The sequence below is a fragment of the Podarcis erhardii genome (genome assembly GCF_964252035.2).
Source record: "Podarcis erhardii genome assembly, chromosome: 5".
Lineage (NCBI taxonomy): Eukaryota > Metazoa > Chordata > Lepidosauria > Squamata > Lacertidae > Podarcis > Podarcis erhardii.
In genome coordinates, this window is record NC_138509.1 from 99,189,484 (window position 1) to 99,214,409 (window position 24,926).

The 24,926-nt window shown below is 47.1% G+C and overlaps 1 protein-coding gene and 1 long non-coding RNA gene across 2 annotated transcripts in view; both read left to right on the top strand.

The window, feature by feature from the left end:
* The window catches only part of LPP (LIM domain containing preferred translocation partner in lipoma), a 294,160-nt gene that overhangs the window by 115,195 nt on the left and 154,039 nt on the right, over nt 1–24,926 (top strand). The window contains exon 3 of the mRNA XM_081862512.1: nt 15,554–15,755. Coding sequence (XP_081718638.1) covers nt 15,563–15,755 — 193 coding nt within the window. The 5' untranslated portion in view covers nt 15,554–15,562. The remainder of the gene's footprint in view (nt 1–15,553; nt 15,756–24,926) is intronic.
* LOC309342402 overlaps nt 1–24,926 on the top strand; it is a 346,777-nt gene that overhangs the window by 27,842 nt on the left and 294,009 nt on the right. The window lies entirely within an intron of this gene.

Below are 24,926 nucleotides of genomic sequence, written 5' to 3' on the forward strand. Positions count from 1 at the left end.
CTTTTTTGGGGGGAAAGGTAGGTAAGGGACAAAGAGGTAAAGTCACTCACAATAAGATTGCTATGGATTAAAAGAGCAGCACAGAGAAAGTTCCACCTTCCCTTCCAGAGATCAAATAACAATCGAGGGTAGGGCGATAGGACGGGACAGGAGTCAGTTTTAGCGATGCTAAGGAAAGGGAGCCAGAGATCGACTGTGATCTACCAAAACCTCAACTGGATCTACCAGTAGATCACGAAGGACCTGTTCGACATCCCTGGCTAAGACATTTCAGGCAATACATTCATACGTTTCAGGTTGCGTTTTTTCGGGTTGTGGATCGCCGAAACCCAGAAGTACCAGAATGGGGTTACTGTCGGGTTTCAGCGGTCGCACATGCGCAGAAGTGCTGAATCGCAACCTGCGCATGCGCAGATGCGCCGCTGCGGGTTGTGAATGCTGTGGGTTGCGAATGTGCATTCCACACGGATCACGTTTGCAACCTGGACGTCCACTGTACACATGGTGAATCCTAAAAACAGCCTCAACAAAGGCAGGTTCTGTAACTGCCAAAGCTCTGGACATCAATCTGATTCTGATACACCCCTTGGCTGTCCTCTCTGTAGGAACAGGGTGGGCTCAGTTTAAGGCTGGGAGCATTTCTGCAATATCTCGCTACACCTAGTAGGAGGCACACCTCTGTTCCCTTCTCTCGTGAATCCTCCTGGAACTGGTGTGACTGGGGGGATGGGGGTGGGCATCTCCGCCTCCTGAGAAGTGCCCAGATCTGGTGAAATAATAATAATAATAATAATAATAATAATAATAATAATAATGGTAATAAATTTTATTTATACCCTGCCCTCCCCGGCCAGAGCCGGGCTCAGAGCTGCTAACACCTATAAAATCACAGTAAAAACATAATAGGGGGGGAAAGAGGGGGGGGGACAACCAATTTAAAATACAGGTTAAAATGCAATTTAAAATGCAGCCTCTTTTTAAAATAGCCGATAAATCAAGACCATAAGGGGAGGGAAACATAAGGGTCAGACCGAGTCCAAACCAAAGGCCAGGCAGAACAGCTCTGTCTTGCAGGCCCTGCAGAAAGATGTCAACTCCCGCAAGGCCCTAGTCTCTTGTGACAGAGTGTTCCACCAGGTCGGGGCCAGTACTGAAAAGGCTCTGGCCCTAGTTGAGACCATTCTAACCACCTTGCGACTTGGGACCTCCAAGGTGTTGTCATTTGTGGACCTTAAGGTCCTCTGCGGGGCATACCAGGAGAGGCGGTCCCGTAGGTACAAGGGTCCTAGGCCACATAGGGCTTGAAAGGTCAAAACCAGCACCTTAAACCTGACCCTTTACTCCACCAGGAGCCAGTGCAGTTGGTAAAGCACTGGATGAATGTGATCCCACAGTGAGGACCCCGTAAGGAGCCTCTCCACGGCATTCTGCACCCGCTGGAGTTTCTGGGTCAGCTTCAAGGGCAGCCCCATGTAGAGCGAGTTACAATAATCAAGCCTGGAGTGACCGTCGCATGGATCACTGTGGCCAGATCAGGGCAGGAAAGGTAAGGTAAGGGTTGTTGTAGTTTAGTCGTTTAGTTGTGTCTGCCTCTTCGTGACCCCCTGGACCAGAGCATGCCAGGCACTCCTGTCTTCCACTGTCTGCCGCAGTTTGGTCAAACTCAGGCTGGTAGCTTTGAGAACACTGTCCCACCATCTCGTCCTCTGTCACCCCCTTCTCCTTGTGCCCTCCATCTTTCCCAACATCAGGGTCTTTTCCAGGGAGTTTTCTCTTCTCATGAGGTGGCCAAAGTCTTGGAGCCTCAGCTTCAGGATATGTCCTTCCAGTGAGCACTCAGGGCTGATTTCCTTAAGAATGGATGCGTTTGATCTTCTTGCAGTCCATGGGACTCTCAAGAGTCTCCTCCAGCACCATAATTCAAAAGCATCAATTCTTTGGCGATCAGCTTAATACGGCGGAGATGGAAAAATGCCACCTTTTCTGTGGCTGCAACTTGTCTCCCTCTGGGCAGGCAGAGCTGCTTCCAAGATCTGCATGCTGGAGAGAGGCTCTCCACAGCTTGGGAGAGGGAGGTGGCTCCCATCGTGGGGACGGATGAGACACGGGAGCCAGTTGTGGGAGCCCCTCGTCCCAGAATCCTCGCTTGCAGATTCCCCCCACTTCCAGCAGAGCCCCCGCCTAAAGCCCTTCCCTGAGTCCTTGGCCAATCCTTCCTCTGCACCACCTTGACTCAGTCAACGCATGGCAATCGCAGCATTAAAACCCCTAGTACTTTTCCCAAACGACAGTCCCCAGGATTCTTCCAGGGGCAAGCAGTGCATATGCAACCTTCCACCTGCTCTGAGTATAAATATGGCCACACCTTTAAAGTCCTTGCTTGGTTGCTAATTCCCAGGGCAGCTGGGGGATTTGCTGGAGGGTCATGGGCCCGCACGCCGATCCCTTAAAGAGGCATTTTGCCTCGTAGGATCTCCTCCCCACCATGTTCCGCTTTACGAATCTTCCCTACTTATAGACGGAGCAAAACTAGCAGATCCTAAACATTACAGTCCTCTGGGGGGCGGGGGAGACTCCGCTCTGTTCTTTGTCACAATATTGAACACGAGTTGCTATTTACAGTAATGAATCGAAATGTCAGCTATAAAAATACGGAGTGTCAGAGCGCTCCTGCTTCGCTCAAAAAAGTTTGATTTGACAGTTTGTTAATCATACGACGATTAAACGTGTTTCGCGGCGTAGCCTGCCCAGGTCTTCCTTCCTTCTTTCCTTCTTGCCACCAACCCTTCCCCTTCTCTCCCGCCTTCTCTCTGCTGTTAAGCCGTGGTTGGCCATGCCCAGGGGGCTGATGGGATTTGTAGTCCATCAGAATCTGGAAGGCGCCAGGCTGGGGCGGAAGACTGCTGCAGCGATAGCTGTGTAACAGAAAAGCCTTGTTCTCAACTTTACTTGGCTTCATTTGGCTCTCGCTTGGACCTCTGGCCCTGTTTTCCTGCCCACCTCGCTTTCCCACCGACTCATTACAGAGATTGTGCAGACTGGGAGTGGCTGTGGGCAGGTGTGCAATTAGCAAGGCATGAAATTCAAAGTCCCCCCCGGAGCAAGCAGGGAGAATCGCTGGCTGCCAAGCTCCTTATATTGGATAATTAAGGCGCATGCAAGACAGCCTCTTCACTGCCTCTCTCCAGCAGTCCTGGCCCAGGTGCTATTTAACTAATAGAAACGCCTCTTTCTCCCGCAACCTCAACCCCAACAGGACCTGGGTTTTGAATTCCGCCTGTGCCTCAGTAAATCCACATTTTGGACAGTGATGAACCCTTTGGTTGACAATTCTGGCAATGTTTTGAGGCCTGGGAGGGAATCAATGGGCAGGGAGGCTGAGTTCTCTGCCTCAGAGAACTCATTGTACCTTGTCGTCAGCGTAACAAAGGATTCGGGCCCATAAAGGTAAAGGGACCCCTGACCATTAGGTCCAGTCGTGGCCAACTCTGGGGTTGTGGCGCTCATCTCGCTTTATTGGCCGAGGGAGCCGGCGTACAGCTTCCGGGTCATGTGGCCATCATGACTAAGCTGCATCTGGCAAACCAGAGCAGCGCACGGAAACGCCGTTTCCCTTCCCACTGGAGTGGTACCTATTTATCTACTTGCACTTTGATGTGCTTTCGAACTGCTAGGTTGGCAGGAGCAGGGATCGAGCAACGGGAACTCACCCCGGTGCAGGGATTTGAACCACTGACCTTCTGGTCAGCAAGCCCTAGGCTCTGTGGTTTAACCCACAGCGCCACCCGCGTCCCATATTCAGGACCATAGAAAGCCCCTAAAACAATACAGCAGGATCCTGAAAGGCAGAGCGTAAATCCAGCCCGTCCCCTGACCTTATCTTCAGAGGCCCTTCTGGGTGTGCCATGTTCCATGCAGAGCCGTCTGGTGGCAAAGATGAGGCCTGATGAGGAACGGTTGAGGGAAGTGGGTAGATTTAGCAGCCTGGAGAAGAGAAGGCCGAGAGGTGACCCGAGAGCTGTCTTCAGATAGCTTCAGGGCTGCCACATTGAAGGTGGAACAAGCTTGTCTCCTGCTGCTCCAGGGGGCAGCCAGTGGATTCCAATTGCAAGAAAAGCAGCGAACCGCATGTGCATTGTAGGAAACCTGCAAGCAGGATTTGAGCACAAGAGAGCCTTTTCTCCCTTCCTGGTAGTAGTAGTAGTAGTAGTAGTAGTAATAGTAATAATAATAATAATAATAATAATAATAATAATAATAATAATAATAATTTGTTATTTATACCCCGCCCATCTGGTTGAGTTTCCCCAGCCACTCTGAGCGGCTCCCAACAGAATTAAAAGCACAATAAAACACCAGACATTAAAAACTTCCCCAAGCAGGGCTGCCTTCAGATGTCTTTTAAAAGTCAGATAGTTGTTTATTTCCTTGACATCTCGTGGGAGCGTGTTCCACAGGGCGGGTGCCACCACTGAGAAGGCCCTCTGCCTGGTTCCCTGTAACCTCGGCTTTCACAGGGAGGGAACCAACAGTAGGCCCTTGGATGTGGACCTCAGTGTCTGGGCTGAATGATGGGAATGGAGACGCTCCTTTAGGTCTATTGGGCTGAGGCCGTGTAGGGCTTTCAAGGTCAGCACCAACACTCTGAATTCTGCTCAGAAACGTACTGGGAGCCAATGTAGGTCTTCCATGTTCTCTTCCTCCATGAATTTGTCTAATCTGCTTTCAGAGCCATCCAAATTGGTGACCATCACTGCCTCCTGAGGTCAGCAGGTTGCAGTTCTCCTGCAGCCTGAAAGCAATTCCAGAATTCACTTGTTGCAGATTTCCCTCCCTCTTGAGATCAGTGTGTCATTAATAGTGAACGGTTATCATTTCTGTCAAAATCAAACTCCCAAAATCCTGCACAAACTGACATCCCCACCGTAAATGGTATTATGTACCAAGTTTATTGCAAACCCTCCAAACAATTTTGTGGTGCCGAAGAAAACATTTTTGACATTTGCAAAGAAGACCCTATATACCATCTGTGTTAATAATCCTAAGGAGTTTTCCCCAAGAAAATGTATTCGTGATGTTCCATTATGTTATTTTTATCTTTTGTTTGTAAGCCGCTTTGGGATTTATTTGAATAAACAGCAGCATTAAAATAAAATAAAACAATTCTCAGCCCTTGTGAAATACACCCAGGACAGCTAACAAGGAGGGGGAAGACGCAATGATCCTGCACCTCGAACGAGTCTTTGCTTCTAAGTCAGGTGGGGCCACAAGGAATTTGCCCAAAATCTGAAGTCCAAAGGATGGGGACTTGAATGCCAAAGCTCTTTCTCGCCTTTTTGGTGAGAATTTGAAATTTAAAAGCAGCTGATACAAACTTTTTCAAATAGGAAAATATGTTATTGCAAAAAGGGGAGACAATTACAAACGAAATGCAACATTTCATCTATATATGTAAACATAATTTTGTATTATAAAGTGTTCTGTTCCTGTGCAAGAAGTCAATTATGGTCGGAAGAGGGTTGCATGGAATTAATAGCTTAGGCAGACTTGGTTACAATTACGTTTTTAAGCAAGGCGTCCAATTGTATGAGTTAAAATTATGCACAAGGTTGTACAATGTCTCCAAGTTTTATATTATAGTAATTAGCAAACAGACTCGTTTCCCCCATAAAATTGAAAGCCTGTTTGTGCATTTTAAGGCCACAACTTGGGACTTTCGCTTGTTCCACAGCATCTATTGTGTTGTCCTTTCCAGGGGAGTCTGCAAATTGTCTCTCCTCCACCCCAGACAGATTCTTTCTTCAGCCTTCTGCAACAAATACCTCTCCTTGATGCCAAGCAGGTGAAGGCAGCAAAATCAGTTTTCTCCTGGTTTACTTAATTATGTCCATGGCTACTCTGTGGTGGTTAACATCACTTGAATTATGGCGCTGTGGGTTAAACCACAGAGCCTAGGACTTGCCGATCAGAAGGTTGGCGGTTCGAATCCCCGCGATGGGCTGAACTCCCGTTGCTCGGTCCCTGCTCCTGCCAACCTAGCAGTTTGAAAGCACGTCAAAGTGCAAGTAGATAAATAGGTACCACTCCGGCGGGAAGGTAAACGGCGTTTCCGTGCGCTGCTCTGGTTCGCCAGAAGCGGCTTAGTCATGCTGGCCACATGACCCAGAAGCTGTACACTGGCTCCCTCAGCCAATAAAGCGAGTTGAGCGCCGCAACCCCAGAGTCGGCCACGACTGGACCTAATGGTCAGGGGTCCCTTTACCTTTTTACTGTTTAAGGATGACCTTTTGGTTTACCTGCAGGTACACAACTCTTCACATTTCCACATGCGTTTGTGATTTTAAGCAAGACAAACTCACGGAAACCAATCAGTGTTTTCGTCCTACTTTCTTCCGATAGGCACAATTTCCTATGCAATTATGTATTTTTGCAGGCTGTTTGATAGACCGCAATGCATTTTTTTATTTTTTTTTTGCCTGTAATTTTCACTAATCTATGGATTTATCTGGACACTTTACCCAGCCCAATGCATGCATTTTTGCTGGAGAGCTGCATTGTGAAATTCAGAGAATGGCAAATTTCAAAGGCAAATTTTGTTTCGTTTCTCATATTGTTTCAGGAAGTGTGGAGCCGAACCAGGCATGCTCAAGCCGTTTGATTCTGACAGGCTCAAGTCTGTCTTGCTCTCTTCTGGATAACACCCAGGGTCTGGTAAACATGGATCCCCAGAGCATATTTTTGTTAACAGGCTTCTTCATCGTGGAGCATTTTCTCCCCTTTCGGTTTTTTCTATTTTTGCAAAGCAGTTTCACATCATGATGAACGGCCTTGGGTGGCCAGTGGTTATACACCAGGCCACCGGGATGGACTTCTGTCATCATAACCACTCTGCTTTCTTGGAAGCTGCAAAACAGCAAAACAACTCTCTTTTTTTGCAGTTTGCATGTGAAGCAGAAGGAAAATCAAAAACCCTGAACCTGACCACAATCAATTTCAGATTCAAGGAGTTTAAAGTTAATTTTCTTTGTTGAGGTTGCAGCCTCTGAGACCGGAGTTTTCTGGGCGGCAAGAGAGTTGCTAAGACATTTCTGGGCTGGGGAAAGCAGTTTCTAGGAGGCTCCCTTGCACTGAGTCAGACCATTGGTCTGTCTTGCTCAATATTGTCTACACGGACTGGCAGCTGCTCTGCAAGAGTTCAGACAAGGGAATCTCCCTGACCTACCTGGAAATTCCAGAAATTGAACCCAGGACTTGTTGCTCTACAGCTACTTAGTTTGTGCGTTTGTGATGAATGCCAGAATAGCCCTGCTGGATCTAGCATCCTCCCAGTGGCCAAACCAAATGCCTCTGGCAAAACCCACAAGCATGACCCACGTGCAACTGGTATACAGAGTCGCGCTGCCTCTGATAGTGGAAAGATAACACAGCCTTCATGTCTAGTGGCTGTCAAAAGCCTCACCCCCCATGAATTTTGTCTTTTCAAGGCTTCCAAGTTGCAGGCCGCTGCTACGTCTAGTGGCAGGGAGTTCCACAGTTTAACTATGTGCTGTGTGAAGAAGTGTTTTCTTCTGTCTTTCCTGAATCTTCAAACACTTTGCTCCAATGGGGAGGAAAAACCTCCCACCCCTTCTCTGTCCTTACACCACGCATGTTGTTGTTGTTGTTTAGTCGTTTAGTCATGTCTGCCTCTTCGTGACCCCCTGGACCAGAGCATGACAGGCACTTCTGTCTTCCACTGCCTCCTGCAGTTTGGTCAATTTCATGCTGGTAGCTTCGAGAACACTGTCCCACCATCTCGTCCTCTGTCGTCCCCTTCTTCTTGCGCCCTCCATCTTTCCCAACATCAGGGTCTTTTCCAGGGAGTCTTCTCTTCTCAGGAGGTGGCCAAAGTCTTGGAGCCTCAGCTTCAGGATCTGTCCTTCCAGTGAGCACTCAGGGCTGATTTCCTTCAGAATGGAGAGGTTTGATCTTCTTGCAGTCCATGGGACTCTCAAGAGTCTCCTCCAGCACCAGAATTCAAAAGCATCAATTCTTCGGCGATCAGCCTTCTTGATGGTCCAGCTCTCACTTCCATACATCACCACTGGGAAAACCAGAGCTTTAACTATACGGACCTTTGTTGGCAAGGTGATGTCTCTGCTTTTTAAGATGCTGTCTAGGTTTGTCATTGCTTTTCTCCCAAGGAGCAGGCGTCTTTTAATTTCGTGGCTGCTGTCACCATCTGCAGTGATCATGGAGCCCAAGATAGTCTCCTATTTGTGTTTTCTAAAAAGCCCCAGATGTTGTAACTTTTCTTCCTAGGAAAGCTGCTCCATCCCTTGATGGCTTGGGTTGCCTTTTCAAATCCTTTGCAATGCTCTTTTTGAGGCAAGGCTGTGGACGTAGACTGGAGGGCCACTAATATTTATTTATTGCATTGCTTTCCCACCCTTTTCCTCCCAGAAGCTCAAATTGGCATAAATGTTTCTCCACCGCTTCCTCATTCAGTCCCGGCAGCAACCCTGTGAGGTAGGTTAGGCTGAGAGGCAGTGGCTGGCCCCCAAGCTCACACACAGGGAGAGAGCTTCATGGCGCAATGGGGGGATTTGAATGCAGGTCTCCCAGATCCTAGTCAAACACTCTAACCATGGCGACCCTCCATTCTATTCCCATCTTAACACACACACCCTCCTCTGCTGCAGAGAGACAGCCCAGCTCACAACTGATCATAGCTGTCAACGTTTTCCTTTTTTTAAGGGAAATTCCCCCCTATTCCAAATAGGATTCCTCGCAAGAAAAGGGGAAAGCTGACAGCTGTTCAACTGATCCTGTCTCCAGATCGGCCGTCCCAAAGCTCCAAGCCCCTCTTGTCCCGACTTGCACCTTAGCGTGCCACGAGTTTTGCCCAGCTGTGCCAAACCCTCCAGAACCATAGGGAGGAAAACTATTTTCAAATTCATTTTGCCACTGCTAAAGGCAGATGGCAGAAGGGAGATGCAGAAACACACTGCCCTGTGTTGCCATTTGCAGATGCGAAGGCATCTCTGGCGGAGAGTGGCTGCTTTCTCTATTTTTTTACCCATATTAGGAGAGGCGATTTTGCTGCTCTGGTTCATTTTCTTCCCAAACAATTTACGGCGGTTTAGTAGCAATCGAGACTCCCCACTGCGAGGGCTTGTTTTGCTTCCCTAAACTGGGACAATTTGAGCTCTGAGCTTGGCAAGGCTGCCCGGCATCCTTCTTCCTCCGGTTTTGAATCTCTGTTTCAACATCTTTTGCAACCCTTTTGTGTTCCTTCGAGCTGGCAAAGGCTGCAAGCAATGAAGAGAAAAGCCTTCTCTTCCTGGCCCCCCTGCCCCGCCCAAACACCACTCACCCCGTATCCATGCCTTTTCTCATTGCAGTGCAGAGGGGCAGCAGCTCAATGTTGTTGCAACAGAGGCATGCAATGGAGATATGGGAAAAATCGGGTCTGCACCTTCCCTGGGGTGCTGCAACCAGCTTGCAGCATGGAGAGTTTGGGAAGAATGTTAACTAGCTGCAGAACTGCCAGGGTGATAAAAGGCTATGCCAGGGCCAAAACAGATGTAATCTTTGTAAGTAGAATTATAGAATAGAATCATAGAATCCTAGAGTTGGAAGAGACCACAAGGGCCATTGAGTCCAACCCCCTGCCAAGCAGGAAACACCATCAGAGCACTCCTGACATATGGTTGTCAAGCCTCTGCTTAAAGACCTCCAAAGAAGGAGACTCCACCACACTCCTTGGCAGCAAATTCCACTGTTGAACAGCTCTTACTGTCAAGAAGTTCTTCCTAGGTGGAATCTTCTTTCTTGTAGTTTGGATCCATTGCTCCGTGTCCGCTTCTCTGGAGCAGCAGAAAGCAACCTTTCTCCCTCCTCTATGTGAAATCCTTTTATATATTTGAACATGGCTATCCTATCACCCCTTAACCTCCTCTTCTCCAGGCTAAACATGCCCAGCTCCCTTAGCCGTTCTTAGTAGTAAGACCAGGTTCTTAGTAGTAAGACCGTCTTAGTAGTAAGACCAGGTTTGAGTCAATTCAGGGCGTGTGGGTACATAATTCAGGGGGTCAGGATCCAAGCAGAATGCATTAGCTGCAACAGTGCAGACTAGCTGCCCCTGATCCCTATCGCTGTTTTGCATTTCAATTAAAGGGTGTTTTGTTTTAAAACTCATAAGGCAGATAAATGCAGTGCTTCTTGCTCAGGTTCCTGTTTGCGGGTTTTCATCTGGTTGGTCGTTGTGAGATATGGATGCTGGACTCGATTGGACCAGGGGGCCTGATCCTGCAAGGCTCTTCTTGCATTTTTAATCCTTGACTCTTGGTGCTAAAGGTTGCAGATCAGCAGATTGACATTCTGAGTTGGGGGGGGGGGCGGGCGTGTATTCCCTTCCACCCAATTCCTATCCGCCCCACCTCCGAGATGCTTCGAGGCTTCCAGTACAGATTTTGTCAGATGAAACCGTTCCCGTCAGCCCTTCTTCCCCAAACTGGGTTTCAGATCCAAGTCTCGATTGCTTGCATTTCCATATTAAGCCAGAGTTCAGCCTTGCTGCAATGGGCCACTTCCCCCAGTTGGGAGCCCCTCCAAACCGCAGTGAGATTTTCCCTCCTCCCCAGACGGGGTTTTGCTTTCCAGTCCATTCTCTCTGCTTCCTAAAACACGAGTTTCATTTCTGTGTCCTTCGGCACTTCTAGAAACTCATTCCCAAAAGTAAAGAGAGAGGGGTGTGGTGGGGAGGAAGCAGCCCAGGAATCTATGACCCCACCAAACTGGCTGCCATTGCTTGTGGGCAGTGAGGAGACTCAAACCCCTTCCAGCACCAGCAGCTGAGCTTCAGCAGGCTTGTGTGTGTGTGTGTGTTTTGTGTGTGTGTTTTTCTGAGCGCTAGTAAAATTCATGTCAAATTGCTGTTTTGTGAGTTGTTTTTAAAAGTCTGGAACGGATTAATTCATTTTGCATTGCATTCTATGAGAAAGGATGCCTTGGTTTTGGAACGCTTTGGTTTTGGAACAGACTTCCGGAAGGGATTAAGTCTGAGAACCAAGGTACAACCAAGGCATACAGCCTAAGAGAGATGTCCTCCTTGCTGGATGCAGACCGGCTTTTGCCTTCAGCTGTTTCTCATGTGCCCATTTTAACAAGCGATCTCTCCTCCAACGATTACTCAACCTTTGACGGCTGGCGGGCTGGAAGTGTGAGCTGACTGTGCTGCGTTATCAGTATTGCACTTGAGCCGACGCTGAGCGGGGCGAAAGGTTTCTATATGTGGCGCGTGGTCTGAGACAACTCATCTTCACACGCGTCTGATCCCCGGAGCCTGGTTCAGTCACATGCTCGGCATGAGTAGTGCCAGCCATGAGGAAGGACTGCTTAAAATGCACCCGGTAGCCTCAGCCCTAGAGGAGGGTCACCCATCCTCCAGCTGTTTGGCATCAATCTGAAAGTTGCCTACGCTCTGAACAGTGCTTTGGCATCCCATAATTTTTTTAAGGGATGTGCATGCGTGCATCTCCCTCTATGAACCTGCCTGGGTGCTAAGATCATTGAGTCTCTCCAACATCGGAGGCACAGATGGTGGCGATGTGAGAGACAGGGCCTTTTCTTTGGTGGCTCCCAGGTTGTGGGATTCCCTTCCAAGAGAGGTTAGATTGGCTCCCTGCTTGTTATCCTTCTGCCGACAGGCTGAGATCTTCCTCTGGAAACTAAAGCGCTGACAGTGCTGACCGCCACCAAAGCACATTATATTTTACTTGCTGGTTCTAAAAACCTTGCAATGCATTTTCAATTGTTGCTTTCATCATTCTATATTTTGCATTGATGTTTTTACATGCAGGCATCGTTTTATATGTACGCCACCATGCAGTAATTCAAGCCATGCTCAAGGTTGCTTACGAAAAATCCCTAAGTGCAACGTAACAAAAGTAGCCAAACACAATAAATGAAACGTTTAAAAAATGTGCACCGAAACCAAACAGTTTTCACATTTATCACAGTATCTAAAATGAAGATGGAAAATAGTGGAGAAGGTGGGCAGCAGGACTTCCAGGACTCCCAACTGAGATCTAATGCCACCTTTGCATAGTTAAAACTGTATTCAAGGTGGCTTACAACATGAAAACAAATACAGTGGTACCTTGGTTGTCAAACTTAATCCATTCCGGGAGTGAATTCGACTCCCAGAACGGTTTGAAAACCAAGGCACGGCTTCTGATTGGCTGCAGGAGCTTCCTGCACTCAGTCAGAAGCCACGGAAGCCGTGTTGGACGTTTGGCTTCCAAAAAACGTTCGCAAACCAGAACACTCACTTCCAGGTTTGCAATATTCGGGAGCCAAAACGTCCGAGTATCAAGGCATTCGACAACCAAGGTACGATTGTAAATCATAATCATAATTTATTTATACCCCGCCCATCTGGCTGGGCTTCCCCAGCCACTCTGGGCAGCTTCCAACAAAATATTAAAATACAGTAATGCATCAAACATTAAAAGCTTCCCTAAACAGGGCTGCCTTCAGATGTCTTCTAAAAGTCTGCTAGTTGTTTTTCTCTTTGACATCTAGTGGGAGGGCGTTCCACAGGGCGGGCGCCACCACCGAGAAGGCCCTCTGCCTGGTTCCCTGTAACTTGGCTTCTCACAGTGAGGGAACTGCCAGAAGGCCCTCGGAGCTGGACCTCAGCGTCCGGGCTGAACGATGGGGGTGGAGACGCTCCTTCAGGTATACTGGACCAAGGCCGTTTCGGGTGTGCCACCTTGAATCACAACTTGGAGGAAAGGAAGGATATGAACACTTGAAATAGAAAAACAAAGAGCCCTCCACAAAAGGCCTAGATTGTTGAGTGAGCTAGACCGATGTGATGCTGAGGAGTAATTGGGTGATGGCTTAGTTGTAAATTCATTAAGTTTGCTCACCCTAAATAGCATGGGGAGCTAAGGGGGCATCTCTTGAAAAGCTTGTCTTGCCTATATCCATCCCCAAGGAGCCACAAAGCACCTCATTCCTTGCAAAGTTTGTGTCTCATTCCTTGCAAAGCGAGTCTTGGCTGCATTCGCCGTTGAGGAACGAACATGTGTCCACTTACAAGACTGTAATTGTTGAATAAGCAGAAGTGGTTGTATTTAGAGTGAAACCACCGGGAACAAAGGCTCCCTCTTGAGTCTCTCTTGTTGGGGAGGTGGCCTGGCCGTTGCTGGCAAATGCTTCTCTTTTTCATGTGGCGCCTTTTAAGGGAGGCTTCCTGAAGGGTTTTTTTTTTTTTGCCGTTACTCGAAGATTTGCTCGCTCGCAGAAGAAAAGAGCAAGCCATCTGTTTGAGCAGGAGATGGAATAACGAGACAGATCTGTAGCTAAATAAGTTCACATCTGCTGGGAGGAACCATCAAAAGACAACTGAAGGTTCTAATGAGTGCCACATGCGGATGAAACCTGAGAAATATTGAGGGAGATCAGCTGCCAAGAATTGTGTGTGTGTGCGTGTTGGTGCATCTCTGTGTGTGATCTGGGCCAGCTTGCTTTCATTCCTCCTCCTCCTCCTCCTCCTCTTCTCCTCCTCCTCCTTCTTCTTTTCCTTTTCGAGTCACGCAGAAGCAGAGAGAGGGCGAGATCTAGGTGACAAGACGCCATCGCTGCTCTCGAATCGCAGCCTTATATCAGCAGTTTGGGGTCATAGCAGAGAAGTTTGCTGATGTGGGGCAGCAGACAAAAGCAAATGGGGGAGCCCTTCCCCACGGGACTGTAAGAAGAGGTTGCTGGATCAGGCCATTGGCTCATCTAGTCCAGCATCATGTTCTCACAGGGGCCAACCGGATGCCCCAAAGAGCAAAATTATCCCCCATCACGACCGAAAACGTTCTGCTGTTATTTTGCAACATTGCTTCTTCCTTGGGAGCACAGGACTTGCAATTTCAGTTCCAAAAATGTATATATTCACAAATTTTAAAAAAGTGGAGAGGAGAAACTTTTTTTCTCCCTCATTGAACTAAAACTCATGGGCTTCCAAAGTATCTAAGTGCTGGAACATTCGCTTTCTAATGTTGTACACCACCCTCAGATCTTTTGATAAAAGGTGGTACAGTGGTACCTCTGGTTGCGAACGGGATCCGTTCCAACATGAAAAGAGCGCAACCCGCAGTGGCATGTCTGCGCACATGCAGGTTGCGATTCGCCACTTCTGCGCATGTGTGTGACGTCATTTTGCGCTCCTGCACATGCGACGAAACCCAGAAGTAACCTGAAAGAACGTAACATGAAGCTGGCCACTGTGAGAACAGGATCATAGCTGTCAACTTTTCCCTTTTCTTGTGAGGAATCCTATTCGGAATAAGGGAATTTCCCTTAAAAAAGGGAACAGTTGACACAGAACCAAGAGAATTAAAGCAAACATGGATAGCTCAATTGATTGGAGTGTGGTGCTGATGATGGCAAGGTTGCATGTTAGACAGCTGCATATTCCTGCATTGCATGGAGTTGAACTCTGTGATTCAGCAGACCCAGTTAGGAACCTGGAGTTTATCAGATACTACTCCAGTTTGGGACTGCAGAATGGGACACGGGTGGCACTGTGGTCTAAACCACTGATCCTCTTGGGCTTGCCGATCAGAAGGTCGGCAGTTTGAATCCCCGTTATGGGATGAGCTCCCATTGCTCTGTCCCAGCTCCTGCCAGCCTAGCAGTTCGAAAGCACGTCAAAGTGCAAGTAGATAAATAGGTCCCGCTCCAGCGGGAAGGTAAACAGCGTTTCCGTGCGCTGCTCTGGTTCACCAGAAATAGCTTAGTTCTGCTGGCCACATGACCTGGAAAAACTGTCTGTGGACAAACACTGGCTCCCTCGGCCTGTAAAGCGAGATGAGCGCTGCAACCCCAGAGTTGTTCGTGACTGGACTTAACTGTCAGGGGTCCTTTACCTTTATCTTTTACTGCAATAGAATAGAGCTCAACTTAACGTGGTTGTTTTGAGTCTGTCGCTTAAGAAGAAGGCCTACCCAGAGAAAAATCAGAACAAAGCTTAGAGAGGAGCTCAGATGCAGCACACAGAGAGTCACAAAACATCTAAACATCTCCAAGCATCCTTCTACATGCACCAAGAAAGGTTACAGGTCATGAGTAGCAAAACAAGTAACATACTGCTAACTTCACCCCCATATTTACCTTGGGGTGCCAGACCATTTGGGTCTCAAATGTGCTGCTTTATCACTGTTTCCATAGCTACCAGGCCATCAACAGGGTTGTTGTCATTCCAGTCCCTATCTTTTCCTTGGAACCTCTCAAGGAGATGCTGCATTTCACCCTGGTGCTAAGAAAACAGACCTAGCAAAACATCCCGAGTGACTGTTTCTGCCGCTTTCAGGGTCAGATGGGGAAGGAATGCAGCGTACGAGTCCTAAAATGCAGGCACACAAAAACAAGCCTAAGACATTCTAGCCAGAGGTTCAATACACTTAATATGGGGATATTTTTGAAATCAACGAAATTCATACCCTGGGTCTCAAATTCTTACATCACATGAAATCCACAAGCCAATGGTCTTCTTGTGTTTCTCTTTCCCCAGTGCTGAGTGATGTCTCACCCGTCATGGCTGCCCCCCAAGAACCCCAGCGAGCCCGTGGGCCATGTGACTGCGAGGATGGAGACCACCCATGCTTTCGGGACCCCCAGCATCTCCATATCCACTCAGCAGACCCCAAAGAAGTTTGCTCCAGTCGTGGCCCCCAAACCGAAGTACAATCCCTACCGAGCGGCTGAAGGGGAAGGTAAGAATTGTTGGTTGCCGTGGTTCGTAGGATGCCTCCATGTATCAAACAGCAATAACATACGATAAGTCTGTGAAACAGTAATAAATACAGCGGTATCCTGGTCCCCGAACTCAATCCGTTCTGGAAGTCCATTTGACTTCCAAAATGTTTGCAAACCAAGGCTTCTGATTGGCTGATTGGCCCTGGAAACAATGGCGACAGCCGAAAAGGACATTTGGCTTCTAAAAAAAAGGGTTCGCAAACTGGAACACTTACTTCCGGATTTGCAACATTCAGAAGCCGATTTTTTCGGGAGGCAAGCCGTTCAGGAACCAAGGTACCACTGTGATGGAGAGAGAAGGGGAGTCAATGTCGCTAGAAGGAAGGAAGGAAAGTGGCAACTGCGGTATGCAGTTCCTTTTTATTGTGGCATTTTTATCCTTTTGTTATTTCAATTTTTTAAACTTCCCGGCAAGGCGCTCTAAGAACCTGTTGATGGGGAGGTAAAAACTGAATCAAACGTACCCATAAATAAAACAAACTGCAGCTCCTCACCAAGGTGATTCAAATCTTGTGTCCAGGTAAAAATTATGGTTGTGTCCAGGTAAAAATTATTGTTAAAATCTTGTGTCCAGGTAAAAATTATTAAATTTGCATGTTCTATTCTATTCTGTTTCTTGTGGAAGTGACACAGAGTTGTGCTTGTTGTTGTTTAGTCATCTAGTTGTGTCCGCCTCTTCGTGACCCCCTGGACCAGAGCACGCCAGGCACTTATGTCTTCCTCTGCCTCCCGCAGTTTGGTCAAACTCATGCTGGTAGCTTTGAGAACACTGTCCCACCACCTCATCCTCTGTCGTCCCCTTCTCCTTGTGCCCTCCATCTTTCCCAACATCAGGGTCTTTTCCAATGAGTCTTCTCTTCTCATGAGGTGGCCAGAGTCTTGGAGCCTCAGCTTCAGGATCTGTCCTTCCAGTGAGCACTCAGGGCTGATTTCCTTCAGAATGGAGAGGTTTGATCTTCTTGCAGTCCATGGGACTCTCAAGAGTCTCCTCCAGCACCAGAATTCAAAAGCGTCCATTCTTTGGCGATCAGCCTTCTTGATGGTCCAGCTCTCACTTCCATACACCACTACTGGGAAAACTATAGCTTTAACTATACGGACCTTTGTTGGCAAGGTGATGTCTCTGCTTTTTAAGATCCTGTCTAGGTTGGTCATTGCTTTTCTCCCAAGAAGCAGGCGTCTTTTAATTTCGTGACTGTGTGCAGAGCACCCTTAAGCCCATCTCGCCGCTCCTTTGTGGCCTTCTGAGAATACACAAGGGTCTGCCGACACCTTTCCCAAATCTTTCCTTATCCATAAGGGCTAGAAAACTGAAAGAGGGAATGGAGTAATATAATCATGGAACTGCAGACTTGAATGGGACCCCAAGGGCCATCTAACTCAAACCCCCATAATGGAAAAGTGAGAAAGCGCCAATTCTTTACTTGAACGATATTAAGAGAGCCTTTTTTTTGGGGGGGGGGGATATTTTTGGCTAATGGGGTCAGCCAACCACTTGGCATCCGACCCACCAGCCCAGCTGTCGAAATTGGCTTGCAGAGGTTGGTGTGGGTGCCGACAGTGACCAAGTAGGATTTGGGGGGCTCCATCCTTCTTCCTCCATCTCATCCTGCCCCACGCCTGACACCACGTGGGAGATCAGTTGTGGGGCAGGTGGGTGTGTTTAGTGGGGAAACGACCTCTTGGGGGGCAAATGGAGGTGGCTGGTGGGACAGGGAGTCCCCACCACCCCGGGATGGAATTGAGAGTGACCAGATGGAAAGAAGGCGTCTTGGCTTGTGGGGCGAGCTCCCAGGCGCACCTGTGGGCCTGAGATTCTGCCCCTTTCTTGTAAGCTGCTTACTATCTCTGCGATGTTGGACGGGATTTCCCTTCTCCTTCCAGAAGCATAATTAGCTCAAGAATAGAACTGCTATTTCTTACTCGGCTCTGTCGGTTAGTTACTCCGATAGATGCCATCTGGTTTCTTCTTACAAACTTGTATCCAAAGAAACTGAGGATTTCTCCCCGCCCCCCTCTGTATACAATGTCAGTCTCTGTGTGCTTTCAGAGCCTTTTCTTTCTTTTGTGCTCCGCTGCACCCGAGTAATTTTTTTTTGGGGGGGGGGGGACACAAATTCCGTGCATTCCTCATTCCTCTTGCTCCTTTGTGCTTTTCTACCCTACCCTGCCTCACCCCCCCCCCAGGGTAAAACCCTGCTTGTCCTGTGCTGGGCGGCTGTGATGCTTCTGTCGGCTTTCATCTGCCCTTTGGAAACTGCTGTCATAGAATTGCAGGGCTGGAAGGGACCTCAGCGGTCATCTAGTCCAACCCCCTGCAATGGAGGAATCACGGCTAAAGAATTCATGACAGGGAGCCATCCAACCTCTGCTTCAAAGTCTCCCAAGGAAGGAGAGCCCACAACTTCTCAAGAAAGTGTGTTCCACTGTGAAACGACTCATACCCTCAGAACGTTCCTCCTGATGCTTAGTCAAATCTCCTTTCTTGTAACTTGAAGCCATGGGTTCGAGTCCTACCCTCCGGAGCAGGAGAAAACAAACTTGCTGCATCTTCCAAATACTTCTCACACACCTTATCTTTCAGAGACACCAGGCCGGGGGATTAGTTGTGGGTTGTTGTTGTTTTTCTGGTAGGGAGTTATTTCTGCTGTTGCTATTGGTTTTTTGTGTCTCTATTTTAGACATTGTGATTTATGCAGAAATGGTTCAGTCCGTTTGTGGGTTTTGAAATATTGTTATTGAGTACCGTATTTTTCGCTCTATAAGACGCACCAGACCATAAGACGCACATAGTTTTTGGAGGAGGAAAACAAGAAAAAAAATATTCTGAATCTCAGAAGCCGAAACAACAAGAGGGATCACTGTGCAGCGAAAGGAGCGATCCCACTTGCTGTTCTGGCTTCTGGGATAGCTGCGCAGCCTGCATTCGCTCCATAAGGCGCACATACATTTCCCCTTACTTTTTAGGAGGGAAAAAGTAAGTCTTATAGAGCAAAAAATACGGTACTTTTGTTATGTTGCAGCTATGCATTTTTTCATGTTGTAAGCCGCCTTGTGCAGGGCTCGAACTGCGGGAAGTTATCACACAAATAAAATTGTGCATGTGTGAATGCATAAGAACAAGAAACTTAAAAAGATGGAGGACTGGCAGTCAAAAGTTCCCAAACTCTTTTGTCTGACAGGGCTTTATATGTTGATGCTCACTTGTACATATTGTCTGCAGTTTGGGTGAATTAAGTTTCCTCGGATCACCGCTCCAAGGTGAATGTTGAACTTACATTTGGGACTCTACATGGTTCTGGGACAAGAAACTGAAATGCTGCAAACACGTTTTTTTTATTGAACTTGCAAGGTTTTAGAATCATGCTGCCATCTGTTTTCCTTTTGGAACATAAAAACGGGCGTGTTTCTGATTGTCTTTGTACACCCTTGTGCAAATTAATTGAAACAAACAATGTCGTTTATTGTACAAAACCCACATATACAGTGGTGCCCCGCAAGACGAATGCCTCGCAAGACGAAAAATGCGCAAGACGAAAGAGTTTCCCATTTTTTGAGTCGTTCTGCAAGACAAATTTCCCTATGGGCTTGCTTCGCAAGACGAAACATCTTGCGAGTTTGTTTCCTTTTTCTTTAATCCGCTAAGCCGCTAAGCCGTTAATAGCCGCTAAGCCGCTAATAGCCGCTAAGCCGCTAATAGCCGTGCTTCGCAAGACGAAAAAACCGCAAGACAAAGAGACTCGCGGAACGGATTAATTTCATCTTGTGAGGCACCACTGTACGTACATTAGTAACAGATATGACCTCTGCTATTTTTAAGCAGCATTTGAACATGGTTTGGCATGGAGTCTACTAGTTTCGAACAGTCACTGTTGATTTTTGGATCCCTGTACCACACTCGAATCAGCGCCTGAATGAGCTTCTCCAGAGTTGTACAGTCTACAGCACGGAGGCGACTTTTGCATACAGCCCACAAATTCTCAATGGGATTTACGTCTGGGGAATTCCCTGGCCAATCAAGTACCTGCATTTGCTGCTCTGTCATGAATTTCTTCACCACTTCCGATGGGCTAGGTCCTGCTGCAATATTCCAGTACTGTCAGATACCTCTTTTCCAGCTCTGAAATAACTCTCATTCATGGAACCTCAATATATTGTTGCGAGCGCATCATTCCTTCTATTGGCTGCAGGCTTCCGACACCATAATGATCAACTGACTTTTTATGTTTGTTTTGAGTACAGGATTATGAGTAAGATAGAAAACTTGCTTTGTTTCAATTAATTTGCACAAGGCTGTACTCTGCTGAAAATCTGGGCAAATATATAGAATTTATCTTACCAATAATAATAATAATAATAATAATGGCAGCTATCCTTTGCTGCTCTTGCTCATTCTGATATAGAGATCGGGAAAGAGGTTTCTCTGTTTTTTCCCAAGCATTTGGAAACTGACACGGGTTTTTAAAAAGTCCTTTCTGATACGATACGATACTATACGATACGATATCTTTATTGTCATTGTCCCTTGCGGAACAATGAAATTGAAAAACTACATAAAACTATATAAAAACTACATAAAACTACCACAAAACTACATAAAACTACATAAAAACTACATAAAACTACATAAAACATTCAAAAACCCCTACAAAACTCTAAAACCCTTATGCTGCGTTTACGGCATTCCTAAAGCAAGAGAACTTGCTCACTGGAACACCAATAATTCCCTTTGCCAGCATATAGCCTGGTCAGCTTAGTTTAAATAATCTCTGCAACCTTTTCATGCCAAACGCTCATCTTATCTGAAACACACAAGAAAGAAAGTACATTACCCAGTTAACCCATCACCTCTAGAACCTGACACTGTTACTTACCTGTCTTGGAGGACTTGTGCAAATTATAAGAACAAGAGAATAATAATAACAACCTTGAAGTGCAAATGTCACTCCTGTAGCTGGTTGACTTTGGTTTTGGTTATGGCTGCAACTAGTTATCAGTGAATTATAACTATGATTTTTGAATCTTGTTTTATTTTGATCCTCTATTTGAAGGTTTTGTTTAATATTGCCCAGGTTCAATATCCCACAGATGTATTGCAACCAAAAACGAGGGGCTTTGTGAGAGCGGTATTGAATTTCCTTTGTGTACAATTTCAAAAGTTTAAATTACATTAGAGAGGAAAGGAAAAAGGGGGAAAGAAAGGAGCTTACTCATGGTCTGTGCTCCGCTGCTGCAGCAAAAAACCCACACGGCTGAATGACGCAGATATAGATGGAATAAATTGCAAATTGAAGGGGGAGACTTCAGGAGGGGCAGGAGATTTCTCCTTAGAACAGCTAAGGCTGATTCTGAAGAGCCCTCCAGAAGTCATTGATTTTTGCCTAATGGCATCTGCTCCCTGCTGGCCCAACGGATAATGGAGCTGGCTGGTGATTTGCGGGGGCCTGAAGACTAAACCAAGACAAGGCCCTCCTGCAAGGCCAGGTTCTACTTCCCCACCTAGAAAAAGATTCCCTGTTGTTGTTGTTGTTGTTGTTGTTGTTGTTGTTGTTGTTGTTTTCTATCCCACCCTTCATCCAAAGATCACAGGGCTGCTTACCATTATTATTAGTATTATTATTACAGGGGTGCCTCGCAAGACGAAATTAATCCGTTCCGCGAGTCTCTTCGTCTAGCGGTTTTTTCGTCTTGCGAAGCAAGCCCATTGACGGCTTAGCGGATTAGCGGCTTTTAGCGGCTTTTAGCGGCTTTTAGCGGCTTTTAGCGGCTTAGCGGATGAGCAGATGAGCGGCTTAGCGGCTTAGAAAAAGGGGGGGAAGGGAAAAAAACCCCGCAGGAACTTGCAAGACATTTTTGTCTTGCGAAGCAAGCCCATAGGAAATTCATTTTGCGAAGCACCTCCAAAACGGAAAACCCTTTCGTCTAGCGGGTTTTCCATCTTGCGAGGCGTTCGTCTTGTGGGGCACCACGGTATTAGGACTATCCTAGGATCATAGAACTGTAGAGTTGAAAGGGACACCAAGGGTCATCTAGTCCAACCCTCTGCAATGCCGGAATCTCGTTGTCGAAGAAATGCAATATCCCTTTTCAGGAGTGGCAATCGGGTCTGTCTCAAGTGTGGCTGCACCATAGGAACAATGGAAGAGTGAGATCAGTTGGTCTAGCTAGATCAGCCTTTCTGAACCTGTGGGTCCCCAGAAGTTGAATTGCAACTCCCATCACCCCTAGCGAGCAAGGCCAGAGCTCAGGGATGATGGGAGTTGTAGTCCAACAACATCTGGGGACGATGATGGTAATAATATTAATAAATAATAATTGTTATTATTATTTATTCCTTGCCCACCTGGCTGGGTTTCCCCAGCCACTCTGGGCGGCTCCCAACAGAATATTAAAAATACAATAAAACATCAAACATTAAAAAAACTTCCCCAAACAGGGCTGCCTTCAGATGTCTTCTAAAAGTTGTGTAGTTGTTTATCTCCTTGACCTCTGATGGGCACCACCACCGAGAAGGCCCTCTGCATGGTTCCCTTTGCTTCTTGCAGGGAGGGAACCGCAATCAATTTAGGGGAAAAATCCATCCAATAAGCATTAGATGATCACCAGGGCTAGCTGGCTAAATTAGTCCTATTTGGGCCAGCAAGGAGACCAGGGGAGAATTAGCTGTGGGATCCCAGGGCGGGTAATCTTCATAAAAAAGGGGAGAGGGAGGGAAGGAAGGGGAATAAAAGATCAGGCTGAATTCAAATTAAAGGCTAGGCGGAATAGCTCTGTATTACAGGCCCTGCAGAAGGAAGTGAAATACTTCAGGGCCCTGGTCTCTTGGGACAGAGCGTTCCATCAGGTTGGAGCCATCACTGTGAAGGCCCTGGCCCTGGGGGAGGATAGTCTGACTTCCTTAGGGTCTGGGACCTCTAAACCATGATTATTCATGGACCTTAAGGTCCTCTGTGGGACAGACCAGGAGAGGCGGTCCCCTAATCTGGGAAGGACTCCCTGCCTGAAACCATGGAGGGCTGCTGCCAGTCAGTGTACTAAGCTCTATGGACCAGTGGCTCCATTCATTCTTTTAACAGGCACCCCAGGAGCTCTTGATATGCTTAACCCTGCATAAATGGGGATTTGATCCCCGCCTGCTTTCTTGCATCCCCAAAATCTTTGGGGGGGGGAGTAGGGGCTGGGGGGACATGGCCCTTAAAAGTCAGAAGCTCCATCTCTTTTGAAAACCATGTCAAATTAGTGGCCAGCACCCCAACCATATGCTATATTTAATGTTTTCGCCTCACCATTACAACCTCTTGCCTAGTGATTCATCCAGACAGTGTCCTGTTTGTGAACCACAGGATATTAATTTGAGCAAAAGGGTGTGTGTGTTTTTTTTGGGGGGGGAGAGAAATATTGGAAAGGGGGTGGGAAGCGAAATTAAAAATCCTCACATACTTAGTGATGACATGGAAATTGTGTTTTTGAGAACAGCTACTGCCAGTACATCTCTCCTCGGCTATATTAAACCTGTTTTGAAAAAAGATAAAGGTTACTCTGTCTATATTTACTCGTGGCGTTTGTGCTTAATGAAGGTACAACATTCTAGCAAAGAGAAAATGCTTTTAATGTCAGAAAGCAGCAGCTCCTTCTAAGCCTTTCAGGAGCCCCAAAATAGTCACTTTTATTTTATTTTATTTCTCCTTCACCATCTCCCGATTCTTAAAGAGATATTAGACCTATGTGCTGCCCCATCAATGAACATCAGAAGAGGCTGCTGCAGGATCAGGCCAGAGGACCTTCTAGGCCATCATCTTGACCTCACAGTGGCCAATCAGATGCGCCAATAGGAACCCCAAAAGCAAGCAGAAGAGCAACTCGCTCCACTTGTGATAATCACCCACAGGAGCCATTATAAAATAAAAATAAATCAAATTTTATTTATATCCCGCCCTCCCCAGCCGAAGCCGGGCTCATAGCGGCCAACAACAGTAAAATGATACAACATTCTAAAATCAGTTCATGATAAAATCAGTTCAAATCAGATTAATGGCAACCATTGGGCTAGAGTTCTATGAGGATTACAGAAGGAGGGGGTCAGACTGTTCCTTAGCCAAAGGTCTGGTGGAACAGCTCTGTCTTGCAGGCCCTGTGGAAAGATGTCAAGTCCCGCAGGGTCCTAGTCTCTTGGGACAGAGCGTTCCACCAGATCGGAGCCACAGCCAAGAAAGCCCTGGCTCTGGTTGAGGCCAGCCTAACCTCTCTGTGGCCCGGGACCTCCAAGATGTTTTTGTTTGAAGACCGTATGGTCCTCCGTGGGACATACCAGGAAAGGCGGTCCCGTTGGTACGAGGGTCCTAGGCCGTATAGGGCTTTAAAGGTCAAAACCAGCACCTTAAACCTGATCCTGTACTCCACCGGGAGCCAGTGCAGCTGGTATAGCACAAGGGTGAATGTGATCTCGCAGCGAAGACCCCATAAGGAGTCTTGCGTGGCATTCTGCACCTGCTGGAGTTTCTGGGTCAGTCTCAAGGGCAGCCCCACGTAGAGCAAGTTACAATAATCCAGTCTGGAGGTGACCATCGCGTGGATCACAGTGGCTAGGTTAGGGCGAGAGAGGTAAGGAGCCAAGTGCTTAGCTTGGCGGAGATGAAAAAATTGTGGCTCATAGCCATTGGTAGCGTCATCCTGCATGGAACTGTCTCATCTTTTCAAGCTGTCCAAGTTGGTGGCTGCCAATAAATCTAGTGGAAGAGAGTTCCAGAGTCTAACCCGTGGTTTCTTGGACTTTTGGAAGAGGGAACACAGGGACATATCTACCTATTTGGTGGTCATGCCCAATGATAATGCAATGCTTGGAAAGACGTGTAGCTGTACAAATACCCATTACAGGATATATGGTAGCCTTGAGACCATTTGCCATTCTTAGAGAGTGTTACTAGCAGTAGGAACAAATAGGTCTCTTGCTAACAACAGGCAAATTTCACAATGGCAATGCCCCCAAGTCCCTCCTATTAAGGAGTGGTTTGACAGTAGTGTGAGATAATGGATAAAATAGCTATGCAAATCAAAGCTGCTCCACTCCCTAATTTCAAGGACGATTTGTCGGGGAAATGGTTCTTATTTGTAGCTTGTGCTGACTCTAA